Source organism: Eulemur rufifrons, chromosome 8 (assembly GCF_041146395.1).
Source record: "Eulemur rufifrons isolate Redbay chromosome 8, OSU_ERuf_1, whole genome shotgun sequence".
Classification (NCBI taxonomy): Eukaryota; Metazoa; Chordata; class Mammalia; order Primates; family Lemuridae; genus Eulemur; species Eulemur rufifrons.
In genome coordinates, this window is record NC_090990.1 from 106,193,072 (window position 1) to 106,209,497 (window position 16,426).

Sequence of the window (16,426 nt, forward strand, 5' to 3'; positions counted from 1 at the left end):
ATTGTGCTCATTTTACCAATGAGAAGATTGAAGCTCAGAAAGGTAGGTGACTTGGTCAAAGTCACAAAAGCTGACGTTCAAACACCGAAGAAAAATCAAGAGACAGTGATGTCACAGTAGCTAAAGAAGTGTGACTTTTACATGGGGAAGTGGTAAATAGAATCTAATGTTACAGAAATGCCCAGGAAAATACATCCTGGATTTGTTAATATGACAGTCATTGGTGGCTGTTGCCAGAGCATGTTTTGTAGTGTAGTAGGATACTGAGGGTCCAAAAAGTGCCAGGAAGTCCAAGGAGATGGCTGGGTGACACAAGCAGAGAACACATTTAAGGATTACAAGGATTAAGGGTCCAGATGGAGTTGGACAATGGCCATGAGATAAAGTGTCCACAGTACAGAGCGTAGCTCTATTTGAATTAGCCTTAAATAGATAGGTCCTATTTCCTTGTGAAAAACTAGACACAGGTTTTTATATATATAGGCATCCAATAAATGTATGTTCGATGAAAGAGGATACAGGGAGGTGGATTTGGGTTCACCAAAAGGAAGTAGAGCAAATCACTCATCAAAGGACATTCTAAAGGATGCTCCCTGAAGAGCAGGAGGTGGAGGGAATTCCAAAACTGAATGGAGAGTCTGATGAAGTAACTTCTAATCCTCTTCTAATCTAATCTTTTGAGCCAAAGAGTTTTGTCTATTGTCCAAAAAATTTCAAATTTTTCATATTAACATGTATAGTCCTAACTCCATAATTAATCTCTTCAGGGCAGAGATTATATTACACTTCCCTGCTATTCTCAGAGTGTGCAATATTGTAAAATGCAATATAACCTTACCAAATATACTGAAAGAATACATCAATATTTTGGGATTCACACTACAAGACAACATTATAAATGCCCCTCTGGTACATAGGTTCTTAAATCCACCTGGAAATGCATTCAAAATAGATTACCTGAGATAGATTGTATTTCTGCTGAATAATATGAAAACTCCAGTGCACCTAGATACTTTGAGAAGCTCCCTTAAAAGGAGGTTCTACAGCACAGAGTGCTGGGTTTAACTGTCTGCTTTGCCATTTATCAGCAATATGCCTTGCATGGGTACCTAATCTCATACTTTCTCCATATTTAAAATGGATGATAATACCTGCCTACTAGAGTTTTCATGAAGATTAAATGGGATAATGTATGTAAAGTACCGAACAACATTTATGTCCCAATTTTATTATCTTCTGAGACTTCCCATTTATTGCCATGTATTATGAATATCTGTACACTTCTTATCCCTGTACTGGAGTTTATGTCCTCTTAGGCTGGCTCTATGATTTACTTTTCTAGTATTGCTCATAACTCTCAGAACAGTGCTTTCCAGTGAGACCTTCAACAAATATTAAGCTGGACATTAATATTATAATAAAAAGAAAAAGGGAAAGCATATCTTCTTCCTAAGAAAAGATTATGTGCTCACTTAAATATTAGACAGAAGTCATAAAATCTATGATCTAGCTTTTAGTATTTCAAAATAAGATGAAAATAGAAATCCAACTCGCAAAAACACAGATGAAAAATAACATTTAAAATATTGATAAAGTGCTTTGAAAACAAAAATTTCTGAATATTAAATATGGAGAAGCCCCACCTAACCATGTCATAACTATACAGGTTATAGAAAATGAAATGCTGTCAACATGTCTTTCTTTCTTACTTACCTAAAATCTAGCTTTTGTTTAATTTACATTATAACCGTTATCTTGACCTGACCATATACCGCAACATATCATTCCTATTAGGTGGCACTAAGAGTTAAATCTAAGTTTCCTACACTTCATGCACCAATATGAGGACTAAAAGTTAACTAATTAGAAGTATAATTAAAACTCCCTTTTTAAAGCTAACTCTATAGCACCGATTGCTACTTTAGGTTATTTCCAGGAAAAGGCTCAAATGAATCACGTCTTATATTAAAATCTCCAAACAGCAGTCCTGAAAAGTGTCTACTCAAGTTGCAATATAAAGAATCTAATATCTGTTAACCACACTATTTATATTTAATCTCATTTATTTCTTATAATAGGAATCCAAGGTAAGAAACAACTATTCCTATTTTACAGATGAAGATGCTGAAGTTCACAGAGATTAAATAACTAACCCAAGGACACACAGCTAGAATGTAGGACTTCTGCCATGCTGCCTATCCATAAATAAGGCTCACAGAAGACATATCAGACACACCAGAAAAGAGACAAAGTACTAAAATGTGAGGCAAAAACATGACTTTCATGATGCATTCAACATAGTTTCTGAAGTAGTACAACCTACTCACGATTTTAGAAAAGATGCATCTTTCAAGCAAATCTGAAAAATTAAGGAAGACAAGTTATAAAGGCCGGTATTGATAAACTCTGATAGTAATACCTAGTTTTTTTTTTTTGTGAGCACTCTTAAACTACAGGATTTATCTAAGTCTTAATTGTTCACTAAGTAAAAAAAGTCCAAAGCATAATTTCTAAGTCTAATGAACAAAGACAAGAGAGGCATGATTAAGTAGAAGGTATTACTTACAGTGACCCAGATAGTCTTAGCATGAAGAACAAGGAAGGATTTAAAATGAGACTGGAACTAAGTATCCTTCATTCCTATTCTCCAGTAAGAAACATGATGCCTCGATCCACAAAACCCTTTTCCCTGCCTCTGCCAGACTGTTGTCAACCAAGAGGCAGCTCAACTGCCACCTCCCTGGGAAGCCTTCCTCCCTGATCCACCAGGAAAAAGAGAGAGAGAAATATCTAACTAATGTGAAGCACAGTGATCTTCACTTCTTTTGGTCACATCCTCTCTTTGAGAATCTGATGAAGGCAGACTCTCTTCCCAGAAAAATATGTGCTCTCAAAAAAAAAAATTAAATATAATTTCACCGGATTCTACAACTTCAAAGGTCCCACCCAGGTCAAGAGTTCTTGCCATAGGGAAACAAATGGATACCTCATAGGTAGTCAGCAGCACATGAAAATGTGACTCTTGTTTCAGATCTTGCTGAACGTGAGTTCTTTCCTCCTTGTCGCCTGCATATGTCACACAGGAAAGACCTGGAGCAAATCTGAGTCCAGGAAAAGAGGCAGATGAACACAAATGCTAGAGCCATGGGACAGGGTATGCATATTGGGAAAATTACATTTCAGGGAAGGATTGCAACGTGCAGACCTCATGAGCTCCGGCAACCAGAAGGAGTCCCAGGGCTTTGCATTTTATTTAAAGTTAACACACTGACTGCCACACTAGAAAAAGAAAATTTTTTCCTTGGGGCCATAGTGTTTTATTACAAAAATAGAATAAAAATTTCGAAAACAAAATAATCCTTTCTAATTTAATGAAAAATTTGTCATTTTTAATTGTTTTCAGTGCATGAGTTATATGCAACTTGAAAAACAGTTCTCACGGCTCCCAAGGTAAAGAGACATGTGAGTTACATATGCTTCATGAGGCCCCAGGCTCAAAACTAGTGTGAGTTAAATACAACTCACATGGCCCTTAAATGTGTTAAACCTCAAGGCAAGTTCCTAGTAAATAGGTAAAAGAGTCAGCTCTAAAAAGGTCTTGTGCTGACTCTAAAAATAAAATTATTTTTTCCATGTTAGTTACTTCCTATGTCACCAAGAAAAAGATGGTTTCTCCTTTAGATCATCAAAATTTACTAAAAATGAGTGCTGACCTTAATCTAAATTGCTAAATAGTAATAATAACATTCATTGGACCCTCCCCCATCATATCCTGAGGGTCTACCTATAATGCATCACTTTACAGTTTTCTGGAATAAACTCATTGAATATGACAATGTGTTGTTTTTGTCATATTTTACATAACATCCAAGAAAAAAAAATCTTCACCAATGTAAACAACACAATTTCAGTTAGATTCACTTTGTACCTCTCCATCTCTTCTTTCCAGTTGCTCAAAACAGACAAAGGACAAAGAATCAGAAATGGTCCTTCATCATTTAATCTTCCTGCCAAGTAAATGAAGAGAGCAATAGCCTGGAACATAGAAAAAGAAAGCAGTTTTGATTACATTTCCTCATAAGAAACAACCGCAAAGTTCCCACAACCCTGTAGGGAATACAAACTCTTATGTAAGACTTGTTTTACAAAGAAATAATGTCCAATCACCCACACATTAGGCAAGTAATCCATTCCTAGAGCGAAATCATGTAAGCCTCAATATACTTGCCACAGAAATTTATAGTACTCAATTACTTTGAGTTAACAAGCAATGAAGTTCAATATTTAGGTAACTGAACCTCTACTGCAAAGAAAAAAGGAAAGAAAACAGAAATCAATGAAAATGATGCAACTGATGGACAAGATCAGGAATACTCTGAAAATACAAAGCAAGAAGAGCCAAGACTGTAAAAATGACGAACCACATGGAGGCTCTCTGCTGCTTGCCATGCTCTCCTGAGGATATTTTCCTTTCTTCCTAAATTCCTCTCTCCTTTCCCTACTGTTTTCCTTCATCCCATGTATATCTACAGAGCATCCTCTATTTGCTAGCACTGTTCTAAGCTCCAGTTATATAACAGTGAACAAAACAGACGAAACTGCTAGCTGTCCTGGAGCACACTTTCTAACGGGGAAAACAGACAATAAACAATCCTCCTAAACTTAAGTAAGGCTATAAAATGAAAAATCTTTGTAAAGGCAGATGCGCATATTGCAGGAGATTCCAGCACACACTTCTGACTTGAAAGTTGCTGTGACACACAGAGAAAATAACACTCTTTTTTCAAACAAAATGTGTTAGGAGCCTCCATCTCCAAATGGTGAGTTATTTCTGAGATAAATCTATTCTAAGGATACAACTGAAAATCCTAAAAAAGCTATATGCCCAAAGATGTTCACATCAAGATTAATTTAAATTGAACAAAAAAGGGGGGAAATCACCATTTATCATAAGTAAATTATGATAAATTCTCTTGATGGAATATTATGCAGCCAGTTGATAAGAATGATTGAGAAGAATATAATAAAATGGAAAATAACATTGATGGTGTCAGATTGACAAAAATATAAAATACAAACTATATGTGCACTATAATTTCAAACATGCAAAACATAACATTTCTACTAATGTTTGTGGTTAGAACACTGTGACTATAGGGTGGTGGTTAATTTTTATGATGAAAATTGTTTTCTTTTTAAATTATCTATGGCTTCCCAGTCCAAACCACGCCCAGAGCGATCCTTTAATAAATGACTTATTAGATTAAAATCATTCTGTTTAGTTTTCCCTGAGGATGCAATATAGAGAAAGTTTTTCTTTTATTACCATAAACCAGATATGTATACAAAACAGACTGGAGCCACTAGTGAATTCTAAACATTTAAAAAAGAAATGACACCAATCTACATAAAGTCTTCCAGAAAAGTGAAGAGGAAGGAACACTTCTCAATTCATTCTACAAGGCCAGCTCTACCCTAATACTAAAACCAGACAAAGACATTACAAGAAAAAGAAATTATAGACTGGTTTCTTTCATGAACATAGATGCAAAAATTCCAAACAAAATTTTAGCAAAACAAAAATTTTGCTAAAATTTGTTCAGCAAAGGTGATATATTTTTAGGGAGCTTAAAGTACAGCTATGCAAACAGCCTGGGGAAAGAATAAGTAGAATTTGCTGGCTCTGAATGAAGTCAGTAGGGCAACTCCAATGACCAGGGCAAAGGAGCACCCTTTCCTAGTGCAAGAGCCAGTGAGCCTAGATCCCAGAGGCATCTGCAAAACTGATCTTTGTTCTAGCCCCATAGGTCTCAGATCAGGAATCTAATTATACTAGGACCAGATTTATTTGCCTGAGAAAACTGAGGGTGGTAAATGAGGTTACCTGGGGATACTCTACTCTGAGGTCACAATGTATTCTGAATAATTCTGAGATAGGCAGAATACACATGGCTTAAATAGTTTCCAACAGATAGTCAGACTAGCTTACGTGCAGAACTGCTGCAGCTTAATGTTTTTGGATACAAGGTTAGCCTTGGAAGTTGAGCTTCCAAAAGGACTAATGAGACCCTTGCTCATTCTGTGTGTTCACTGACAAAATCTTTTTGGGATTGGGAAACATATCTCCATGGTTTCTGATCAAGCTGCCTCTGCTGTGTGTCCTTACTGTACTGACCTTCTTTGATATCCTGTAGATACATGAACCTTGTGTGACTAACCCAAGGGGTGTGTGTCACTGGCCTTTGCATCAATCCAAGCCCACCACTGACATCTGTCAGCCCAGGACAGTGCTGGTGATCATCCTGCCAGAAGCATCAATCTCATTACACCACCTACTTGCAAACGTCCAAGGAGGCCACGTCTGATTCCCCAGGTCTCAAGACTTTATCCCACTTCCTTTTAAGGCCATTAGATGGCCAAGTCATCTTGGAAAACATAGGGTACTTTCTCTAGCACAGAAGTAGCTGCACCCCCACGGAGAAAGGGCCATTAATATTAGCAGTGATCCAGTTACCTACATAAAGTATTGCTAAGGAGGTTAGTCAGTTTGATCCCCGAGCAGGTATACTTGCTTTACATACAGAAAAACTCTGTGTCCAGGCCCATTAATTGCAATTCTAACTCAGGCATGTCTTTTCATAGACATATGTCAAAGGCCAGATGAGATAAGGGTAGCGACACAATTCAAAACTATCTTCACAACTAGAAAAATTAACTCCAAGGTTGCAATCTGTTAATAAAAGTTTCAGGTATTTCACCTCCTAGTATAAAATACATATTGTAGCTAGCAGCTAAGATGGGAATGCGTTGTAAGGAGGCATTTCTGTGCAGGTGAACCACGGCTGTCCCACAGTAACATACCTGGCAGGTCTTCCCCAGGCCCATCTCATCTCCCAGGATGCAGCCATTTTGACGATGGAAGCGCTGGGCTAGCCAGTTGACTCCCTCCAGTTGATAAGAGCGTAGATGAATCCCTAGAAATAAAAAAATACAGCAAATCTGAGGAGTTGACATTTCAGCACATACACAGGTAACGTTCTAAGACTTTGAATGAAGAACATGGCCCAAATTCCCATAACTCCAAACCTTATTGGTCTCATCTCTTGCTGGGAAGTTATGGATATGTAAACACCTGCTGACTTCCAAACTACTTTTTGAGCAGACTTAGTCAACATTATATTCAAAGCCCTAAAGCAGCCTATCATTGTTACCTGATCCACTAGACAGATGAGAAAGTCATCCTGGGATTTGGCCTCTATACTGCCCATATCTCACAATGTCTATTCTGGGAAATGAGGCATTACTGATGGAACTTAACAACAAACAAAAACACATGGACTGTATATGTGTCTGTCTGCTTAATTGCACCCGTTTAAATTTGCTATTGGTGCTAAAGGAAAAAACTGAGACAGGACTACATTAAATAAGGCTTCAACAGAGGAGTGTTAAGAATGGAAATGATGCTTCAGAAAGGGTGCTCAACAGTGTACAAGGATGGCAGAAAATGCCTGAAATCCACATGGAGCTTCTGCTGGCTCTTTTTTCTCTTTCCCTTGGGGAAAAAAATCCAATTTCAGAGAATAGCCATATCTTGGGAACATGGAAGACCTTAACCACACTTTACGTAAGAACTATTAGCAAAAATATAACTGTGATTTAATTCATGATTTTAAAATATATATATATAATAATTGTAGAACATTACAAAATGAACAATAGCTATTTTTCTTAGGCACTTACTAAATATCAGGGAAAGTACTAAACACTTTACGTAAATTCCAATATCTCACTTAATTCTTATAACAATCCTATGCAGCAGGTACTATTCCTATTTTATAGATTAGAAACTTCAGATAGTCAAAGAAGATTGACATGTGAAATCTGGAGACTCCTATTTCCAGAAACACGGAGTACATGTTTTATTCCTCCTGACAGCCCCTGGAGGTGATAGTAACACAAACATAAGGAGACTCTGACAGGTGTAGTGAAGAAGCAGACTGGCTAGGAACCTTGAGACCTGAGGAATGACATAGTAGTAAGTTCCCTGGGATTTCTTTTCAAGAAATCAGCAAACTAGAAACACCAATTGGTGTAGACCAAACAAACAAAAAAACAAACAACACCCAACAAAAGCCTGCTCCTGCTGGAAAATGGCAGTCTAGCAAGACAGAAAACTTTCAGACAATAACTGCTCTATTCTAGCTGCCAAACACCATAGAAAAAAAATCTGTGGCCCACCCACACCAGCAAAGTGGGGAGCACAGATTTTTACGCACAGGTATAAGGAGTTGCCCCAACACCCCAACCAGGTTGCTATAAGAGAAGGCCAAGTAGGGAGCTGGAATTTTTATCCCCACCCACCAGTTATGAGGCCCTCCCCCTCCACTCTTGCCTTCCCCTGCAGTATCAGAGGAGATCACACAGGGAGCCAAAACTCCCACCCTCACCCAGCAGGAAAGAGGAGCCCCTTCCCAACCCCCAGATTTCCAATCACCCCACATAGGCTGAGTGGGTGAGCCTAGATTTCTAGCTCAAAAATGTCCAAGTTCCAATTAAAAATCATTTATCACACCAAGAACTGGGAAGATTTCAAATTGAATGAAAAAAGATACTCAATAATATCAATGTCAGCATCCCAGCTGTGATAATAATATCATAGTTTTGCAAGATATTAGCACTGGGGGAAACTGGGTAAAGGTTACATGGGATCTGTGTCTTATTTCTTACAACTATATGTGAATTTATAATTACCATAAAATAAAAAGTTTAATTTTTAAAAATGACATGATATTATATCCATAAAGATAACAGTACTAAACACCTAGGAGTCAAATGCAAAAAAAAGAAATTACCCTAGGTAGTTTTGTCAGAAAGGGGTTTAATATAGAAAATTAGATCACCATAAAATTGTTGAAAGGGCTGGAGTAGTAGCCTCTGGGCTAAACTTCCAGGTACAACTGCCAGATGAGCACCACAGAACTGGCCCACCAAGGACGACGCATCTACCTCCATGACCAGGAAGCCAAGAACCAACCAGGAGGCCACTGTACCAACTGTCAGCTCCAGAAACCTAACATCTCAGCCACAGTCCATGCCAACAAAATGAATGCTCTATACCCTACCCAAGACCCATGAGACAGTAGCCAAGAGGGAAGCAGAAAACTGAAATCCCTCCCAAACTGTCTGTGCCCTTTCCCTCACTTTCCCCTTCCTAATCCCCCACAGTCATCTGCACAACAGAACTACGGGAGAGTCTGGCAAATGTAGTCTTTTGTTTTCTAACCTCCAAGATGTGGATTCTCTTGCCCATCTCTGAGGCAGATAACAAGTAGTAGAAAAGCAAGAATAGGCCTGCATATTCTAGAAACAAAAAGGTCCTAAAGTACCTTCATGATTCAGAGATGAATATCCAAAAGTCCATCAATACTAGCAACCAAATAAACATTAAACAATAAAGGACTTTAACTTCTCAAATTAGAAAATGACAGTGTTGTTCAGAGTAGGAAATACAAATTTTGCACACTTTTTTTTATTCTTAAGGAATTAAAAAGCCATAGCTATAATAAATAATTGGTTACAAGCAATAATTATAAGTATTAGCATTACTTACAATAGCAAAAAAAGAAAGAACCTAAATAAATACCTAAGTGTAGGGCCTCGCTAACCTATGCTACATTCCTATACTGAAATGCCCTGTAACCATTAAGAATGATGTTGAAGAATACTAAATGATAAGAGGAAAATTATGATTTCCAAAAAGTATGCATATGAAACCCCATTTTTGTACTTCCCCACCCCTCACCAGAAGAAAAAGGAAATTACACACTCATGCAGACCAAAGATTGGCAGGACGGACGACATGTTAACAGTAATAGGATTATGGAGATTAAAATTTCTTTTCTCTACGCATAGGCTCTTCTCTAAATGTATTACTTCTGTAATCAAAAGAAAAAAATTAGTTAAGAACTTTTTTTAACCGGCTCAAAAAGCATAGTTTCTAGAATATTAATTTATTCTGGCAAATAGAAATAGGAATTACAAGTTATAATATTCAGTAGTTATACCTTTGACTATGACTATTTTCTATTTTTCCTTCTTTCCCTCCAAGAGCAATTTATCCAAGTTTCCACATTTGCCTATACACTTCTGCACTTACTCTGTCCCATCCACTCCAATTTGCAACCTCCTGTCTACTCATTTTTAAGTGAAACACCTGTGCATATGCCTGCTGCTCCTGGAGTATTACCTACAGCTGAGTACCAAAGTACACATATTTCCGAGCCCTCTCTCACACAAGTTCTCAAAGAACCGTTCCCAGCAGCACTTGCAAGGAAATAAGCAAACACATAAACGTATACACTTTAGTCAAGATATGTCAAATATAAAAAGGCCGGTCCATAAACTCTTGCTTAAACTGGATACACATTCTTACAGACTCACGGATTCAAGAAGAGAGGGGTCTTTCTCGTTCACGTCTGTATCCTCCCCATTCATCTTCTTTAGTTTCATAACGAACCTCACAGTTTTCGTGGTATCGGGCACACAGCATTAGTTCAATAAACACTTGCTTATACTTTTAAAAGCACTGTCACTCACTAGTCTAGAACTCCAGGTGGGCAGGGCCCATATTTGTTTTGCTCCTCTCTGTGGCCAGCGCCTAAGAGTACGCTCTCAGAATTCAATAAATAATGACTGAACGATCCCCTATATAATTGATCATTACTGATGCACGACTCTGTCACACAGCCAAGGCCCGCACTACGCTCCTCACGTATTATATAAATGAGGAGAACGAGGCTGGGGAGGTTTTGCGGCGAGCCGGCCGGCCCAGACGCCGAAGACCGCGGGGGAATGCAAGCCTCGAGCCCCGAAGACCCTCGGGAAGGGCTAGTGGAAATAAACGGGCAGTTACGTGCAGTGGCGAGCCGATAAACTTTGCTTGGCCGCGTACTTCAAAATACAGCATTGGCGGAAAGCTAATCAGTGGCGAATTATCAAATACCTGCACGTGCACAGTAAACTGAGAAGAAAACTGAAGTTGGGAGATGAGTTCTGATAGTTTTATGGAAGCAACCAACAACCACCGCCCAGACCAGGACCCAAACACACCGGAACAGCAACTTTTGCCACCGGGGCGCCAGGACGCCCAGCGTGCCTTGGGAGGCCTGCACTTTTACCAAGTTTCCCCTCCCGGGGCCAGGCCCGGCTTCCGGCCCGCAACCCCAGTCATTCCGCGTCCGCCGGCCCGCGCCGCGCTGGCGAGAGCCCCGGCCACGCCGCCTTGGGCGTGGGCTCCTCTGCGCCCACTCTCCCTCAGCGGGAAGGGACGGCCCCGGCCGCTGCAGGCAAGCAACCCACGGGTGGTCCACCCGCTGCACCCCGGCCCAGGTGAGGCCCGCCCCAGCGAGTTGGCCGGCCTGGGCGCAAGTTCGCCCGGAGCCCACGCACCTGTCAACCCCCACTGCCGCAAGTCCTGCTCCTGCACCCGTGCCCGCGCCGCCTCGGGTCTCCCTTCAGTCTTCAGGGCCAGTAAGAAGCTGGGCACGTCGCCCCGGCGGGCCGCTTCCCCCGCGCGCTCCATCCCGCCCGGAGAGGCCCCGCCCACACGGCCGCGCGCTTTTCCTTCGCGACGCTCGAGGGCGGGCCCGTGACGCACCGGGCCGACCTGCGGGCGCAGCGGCCGCCAGGGGGTGCGTCCTGCGCGGGGTCCGGCGCCGGTGCTCGCAGTTGCCCTAGTGGCTCATTCCGGACCGCCTGCAGCGCAGGGCGCTGGGCGGGCAGCCCCGGCCTCGCCAGTGTGCTTCTGATTGTGCTTAGGCGCCTGTAAGGCCACTGGTTGCCTGAAATGTTTTTCAGGAAAAAAGGCGGCATGGGTTCATTCATTTATTGCCTAATCAACTTTGACTGTCTTGTGTCAGACACCCTGCTGGGCTCTGGGAAAGATAGAATTCAGTAAGACTTCTCTTCCCTACCTGGCAGGGATTCACAGCAAGATTGTAAAGGGGAGCATGCTTAGTTTGGTTTACACTAGTGATAAATTGATTTAGACCCTGTAGTCCCCTATCAGTTGCAGGCCAAAGTTAGGTACCTCTGAATGGTAGTAAATTAAAATCACGAAAGTCATTGCTGCAGTGAATATCTCAAGTGAATTGTGGGGAGCAGATGGAAGCAATGTGTTAAGTTAGGGCTCACCATGACTCAACATCGGCTTTGAGTGGATTTATGTATACCACTAGTCTAAATATGATAACAACAAAATAGCTGCATTTTTGATGTAGTTCTAGGTGCTGCCCTAAGGGCTTTACATATATTTTCTCATTTAACTCTTACAATCCTATAAGTAGGTACTATAATTGTCTCCCTGCCCGGGGGTGGGGGGAGGGGTGCAGGCCAGATGAGGATATTGCTACTTGGAATGGTAACTGGCAAAACTGGAACAGGAACTATATTATTGTCTGGGTAATGTCCTCAGAATTCTATTCTCATTGAAGTTAACCTTGATGATTCCCCCTTCAAAACTCACGTTAAAATTGCACCCCCATCCCCATCCTCAACTTCCCCTGAAATAAATTTTGTGTCTGGAGTCATTCCATAAGTACTGATTGAGCCGCCTACTATGTGCTGAACACTCTTTATGGTGCTATGTGGATCTTATATTTTAAAAGGAGGAGACAGTCAACAAAGGAATAAAAATCAGGTAGCATCAATGCTGAAACGAAAGTAAAAGAGTCATGGAATGGGGCTGCAGTGATTTTTTTTTTTTTTTTTTACAGCAGCTTTCCTACTTTGGCGTTTTCTCAAAACCTTAAGATAAATTTGTATTCTTTGGTGGGTTTTCTAGAGGGATTTCTGTCCTATGTGGCTGCTCACGAGTGGCATGTGCATCCTGGTCTCCACGTTTGACTTACTTCCTCCCCTCCAGACTACTGGTAAACTTGCCTGCTGAAACAGCAATATCAACCACCTACCACATTAACAAAAGGCTGTTTATTATTTTAACTTAAAGCACATTTGTTTTAACAGAATACCAGGGATAGAGTCCTACTTAATAAGCTAAGTAGACTGTTGGTATATGGAGTCTGGCAGCTAAAATACAGCTAAGAAAGGCAAATGAGAGACTCCAGTTCTGCTAGTGAAGTTTTACTCTGGATGCTGAATAAAAACAGTCTGTCAAGGGGGCAGGGTGGAAGTAGAAGGCCAGTTTGGAGACTATTGCAATAGTCTGGCTGATAGTGACATCATCATGGTGCCAGAATGGTGACAGTGGAGTGGTGAATAGTGGTCAGATACTAGATATATTGAAAAGATGGTGCCTATGAGATTCACTGATTGAGCATCTGGAGAAATGGAAGAGCAGATGATGATTTCAGGGATTTGGCCTGAGCAACTGGTAGAATGGAGTTGCCATATGGAGGGAGAACAATTGAGAATAAGGACATTTGGGGAACGTCAAGTGTTCATTTTTGAAGAAAAAAAGAACTCATTTTTGGACAGAGTAACATAAAATAGTTATTAGATATCCAAGAGAAATTTTGATTAGGTAATTGGATAGTCTAGTCTAGAGTTCAGGGGAGAGGTTGGAACTGAATATGTAAATACAGAAGTCACATTTTTAAGATGGAACTGAAGCCTTGGTAGTGGATGAGACTACCTATGGGATGACTTAGGAACTATAAAGATGGGAACTATAAAGAGACTAAGCCTTGGGGAACTAATATTTAGAAGTCAAGATGAAGAAGAATCAGCAGAAGAGACTAAGAAGAGCAGCCAAAGAGATAGTATGAAGACTAAGAGCATGGGATCTCTGAGCCAAGTGAAGAACAGTTTCAAGAAGAAGGGAGTGAGTGTGTCAAATGCAGCTGAGAGGTGGAGTAAAGATAGCGTAGAGAAATAATCATTGGATTGGGCAATGTGATGGTCATTGGTAATCTTGATAAGAATAATTTCTGTGTATTGGAGAAGTGAACAGCCTGATTGGAGTTGATTAAAAAGAGAATGGGAGGAAAGAAAGTGGATACAGGTTATCTCACACCTCTTTCAAAGAGTTTTGCTGTAAAAGGGAGCAAAAAACTGGAATAGCAACTGAAAGGGGATACGGAATCAAGGGAGGATTGTTTTATTTTAAGATGGTGATATTAGAGCATGTTGAGTGCTGAGGGGAATGAGCTAGTAAAGGGAAAAACTAATGATACAGGAATGATATCTTTGAGTGAGAGGAGGTGGGATCTAATGCACAGGCAGAGGGATTGGCATAGACAGTTCATCCAGAACAAGTAGAAGACCTAGGACATAGATTTGGTGAGAGCACATGGAAGATCTCTCCTGATTGTTTCTATTGCCCAAGTGAAACAAGAAGCAATGTCATCAGATGAGCTTGAAGAGGGGGATGGGAGTTTTGGAGGTCTGAGAAGGGAAAGGTGTGAAATATTTGTCTAGAGTAGAGTATGGATTGATTGGAGACATATGCTAGGTAGCATTGCCAAGCAGTAGCAAGGGCCACTTGGGGTCTATAATCATGAGACCAATCAGCATGGTGCATGTTGTGTGCAGGTGGGGGGAAGAGTAAGAGAATTGGATTTCAGCAGGGTTGGATTTTTGTCAGGTGAGTACAAAAGAGTGATTTTACTGGTCATATCCCTCATGTCTACAATAGAGGACAATAAGAAAGATAAGTTCCCTATACTTCTGGTACTTAGATTCTAGTGATGGAGATTTACAGAAAAAGGGAGGACAAATAAGTTATCAAGCAGTGTAGTGCTAATAAGATGGTAAAACAGGGTGATGAGATTGAGAGTGGGACAAGGAGCAGCTCTGGATAGAATGGGTTGAAGTTGTGTCACTAAAAAGATGACATTTGAGCTAAGAGCTGAATCATGAGGAGCCAGCTTTGTGAAATTGGAGGAAGAGTGTTCAAGGCAGAGAGACCAAAAGTGCAAACACTGAGGCAGGATTAGCAAGTGAGTAATAGGCTCTAAAAATTAGGCTGGGCACAGTAGCTCACGTCTGTAATCCTGGCAAGTTTGGGAGGCCAAAGTGGGAAGATCACTGGAGCTCAGAAGGTGTAAACCATCCTGAGCAAGAGTGAGACCCTGTCTCTACTAAAAATAGAAAAAATTAGTCAGGCGTGGTGATGCATGCTTGTAGTCCCAGCCACTCAGGAGGCTGAAGCAGGATGATCCTTTGAACCCAGGAGTTTGAGGTTGCAAAGAGCTATGATGATGCCACTGCATTCTACCCTGGGCAAGTGAGATGCTGTCTCAAAAAAAAAAAAAAAAAATTAGTCGGGGAACACTTGAAGGGACTTGGCCATTGAATGGATATATGGCTGAGGGAGAGAGAAAAGTTGAGGTTGACTTGCAGGGTTTTCAGCCTTGGATAACTGGATTGATGTTGATGCCACCACTGAGATGGAGAAGATGGGAAGTCAAAGCTGGTGTGCAGAAGGAAAGATGAATTCACTTTTAGGATATGTTGGATTTGTACCTAGAACAGTGGCACATACTATGTACATAGTATGTATTGTTGGATGTTTGAATAAGGTACTTGTGGAGCCATTCTAAAATCTAGGATCTATGATTGTTATAACTTTGAAGTACAGAGAGGACATTTCAGAGATGCGCACAGAAAGTTTAGGAAACTTATCCAGTGTTTTCTGGCGAGTCAACGTTAACTTCAGAATAAAGTCTAGCTGCAATTCTTATTTCATTAATTGGTAAGGTTATACAATCATTATGTTCATATTAATTCTTTGTTTTATTCCTCCTCAGAAAGGTTACATCCTTTGGCAACAGCAACTCCATAAGATTAAATGATAACCAATTCACGCCACTGGCAAACCTTAGCCTTGTACAAACCTTACCAGAATAAGCGTGATCAAGCAAATATTAGGGAACAAGTTGTGCTTACTGTCCATTATGTCCTTGTTCTGTTAGGTAACCTCAGGGCACCAACTGGCAGCATCGAATAATGAGTCATATGGGGAGCTTGTGTAAAAGCTGTGACTATAGGTGAACATTTGTCCAGCTTTCTCCTTGAGTACGTGAACTTGGACCTTTGAGCTTAAGTTAGGATTGGGTCATTGCCTATGAGTGGAAAAATCACTGCACTGGCATGAAAGAGACTTGGGTTTCCTTTTTCCCAGGAAAGAAAAAACTATATTTTGACTTCTGATGTAATTATACATCTTTGGCATCAAATAACATGTCATAAATTTAGAACTCAGAAAGCCAGGGAAAACATGCCAAAGAGTATAAGTATAGTGATAGAGTAACTCTGCTTTGCAGGACTCTTGCCCAATCACTTCAGAGAGTTGCCATTCTCCTTTAATACCAAAAGTAAGGTCATAAAACTGGAATAATATCAAGGAAATCTTTGCGGGAATACTTTAAAGGTTTTGCAAAATTTTCCCACAGGTACTTTGTTTGAC

The 16,426-nt window shown here is 40.5% G+C and overlaps 1 protein-coding gene across 7 annotated transcripts in view; it reads right to left on the reverse strand.

Annotated features, from left to right (window-relative positions):
• Window positions 1-11,581, reverse strand: part of CHD1L (chromodomain helicase DNA binding protein 1 like) — a 43,988-nt gene extending 32,407 nt beyond the window's left edge. For 2 of the 7 annotated variants that reach the window (XM_069480736.1, XM_069480737.1), the window contains exons 1-5: window positions 11,449-11,581; window positions 6,862-6,974; window positions 3,929-4,035; window positions 2,987-3,101; window positions 2,328-2,359 (exon numbers count right to left, since the gene is read on the reverse strand). In XM_069480736.1, coding sequence (XP_069336837.1) covers window positions 2,328-2,359; window positions 2,987-3,101; window positions 3,929-4,035; window positions 6,862-6,974; window positions 11,449-11,581 — 500 coding nt within the window. Of the gene's footprint in view, window positions 1-2,327; window positions 2,360-2,986; window positions 3,102-3,928; window positions 4,036-6,861; window positions 6,975-11,448 lie in introns of those variants that run through there. The other 5 variants (XM_069480739.1, XM_069480738.1, XM_069480742.1 and 2 more) reach the window with 3 other exon arrangements.
• Between the last annotated feature and the right edge of the window lie 4,845 nt (window positions 11,582-16,426).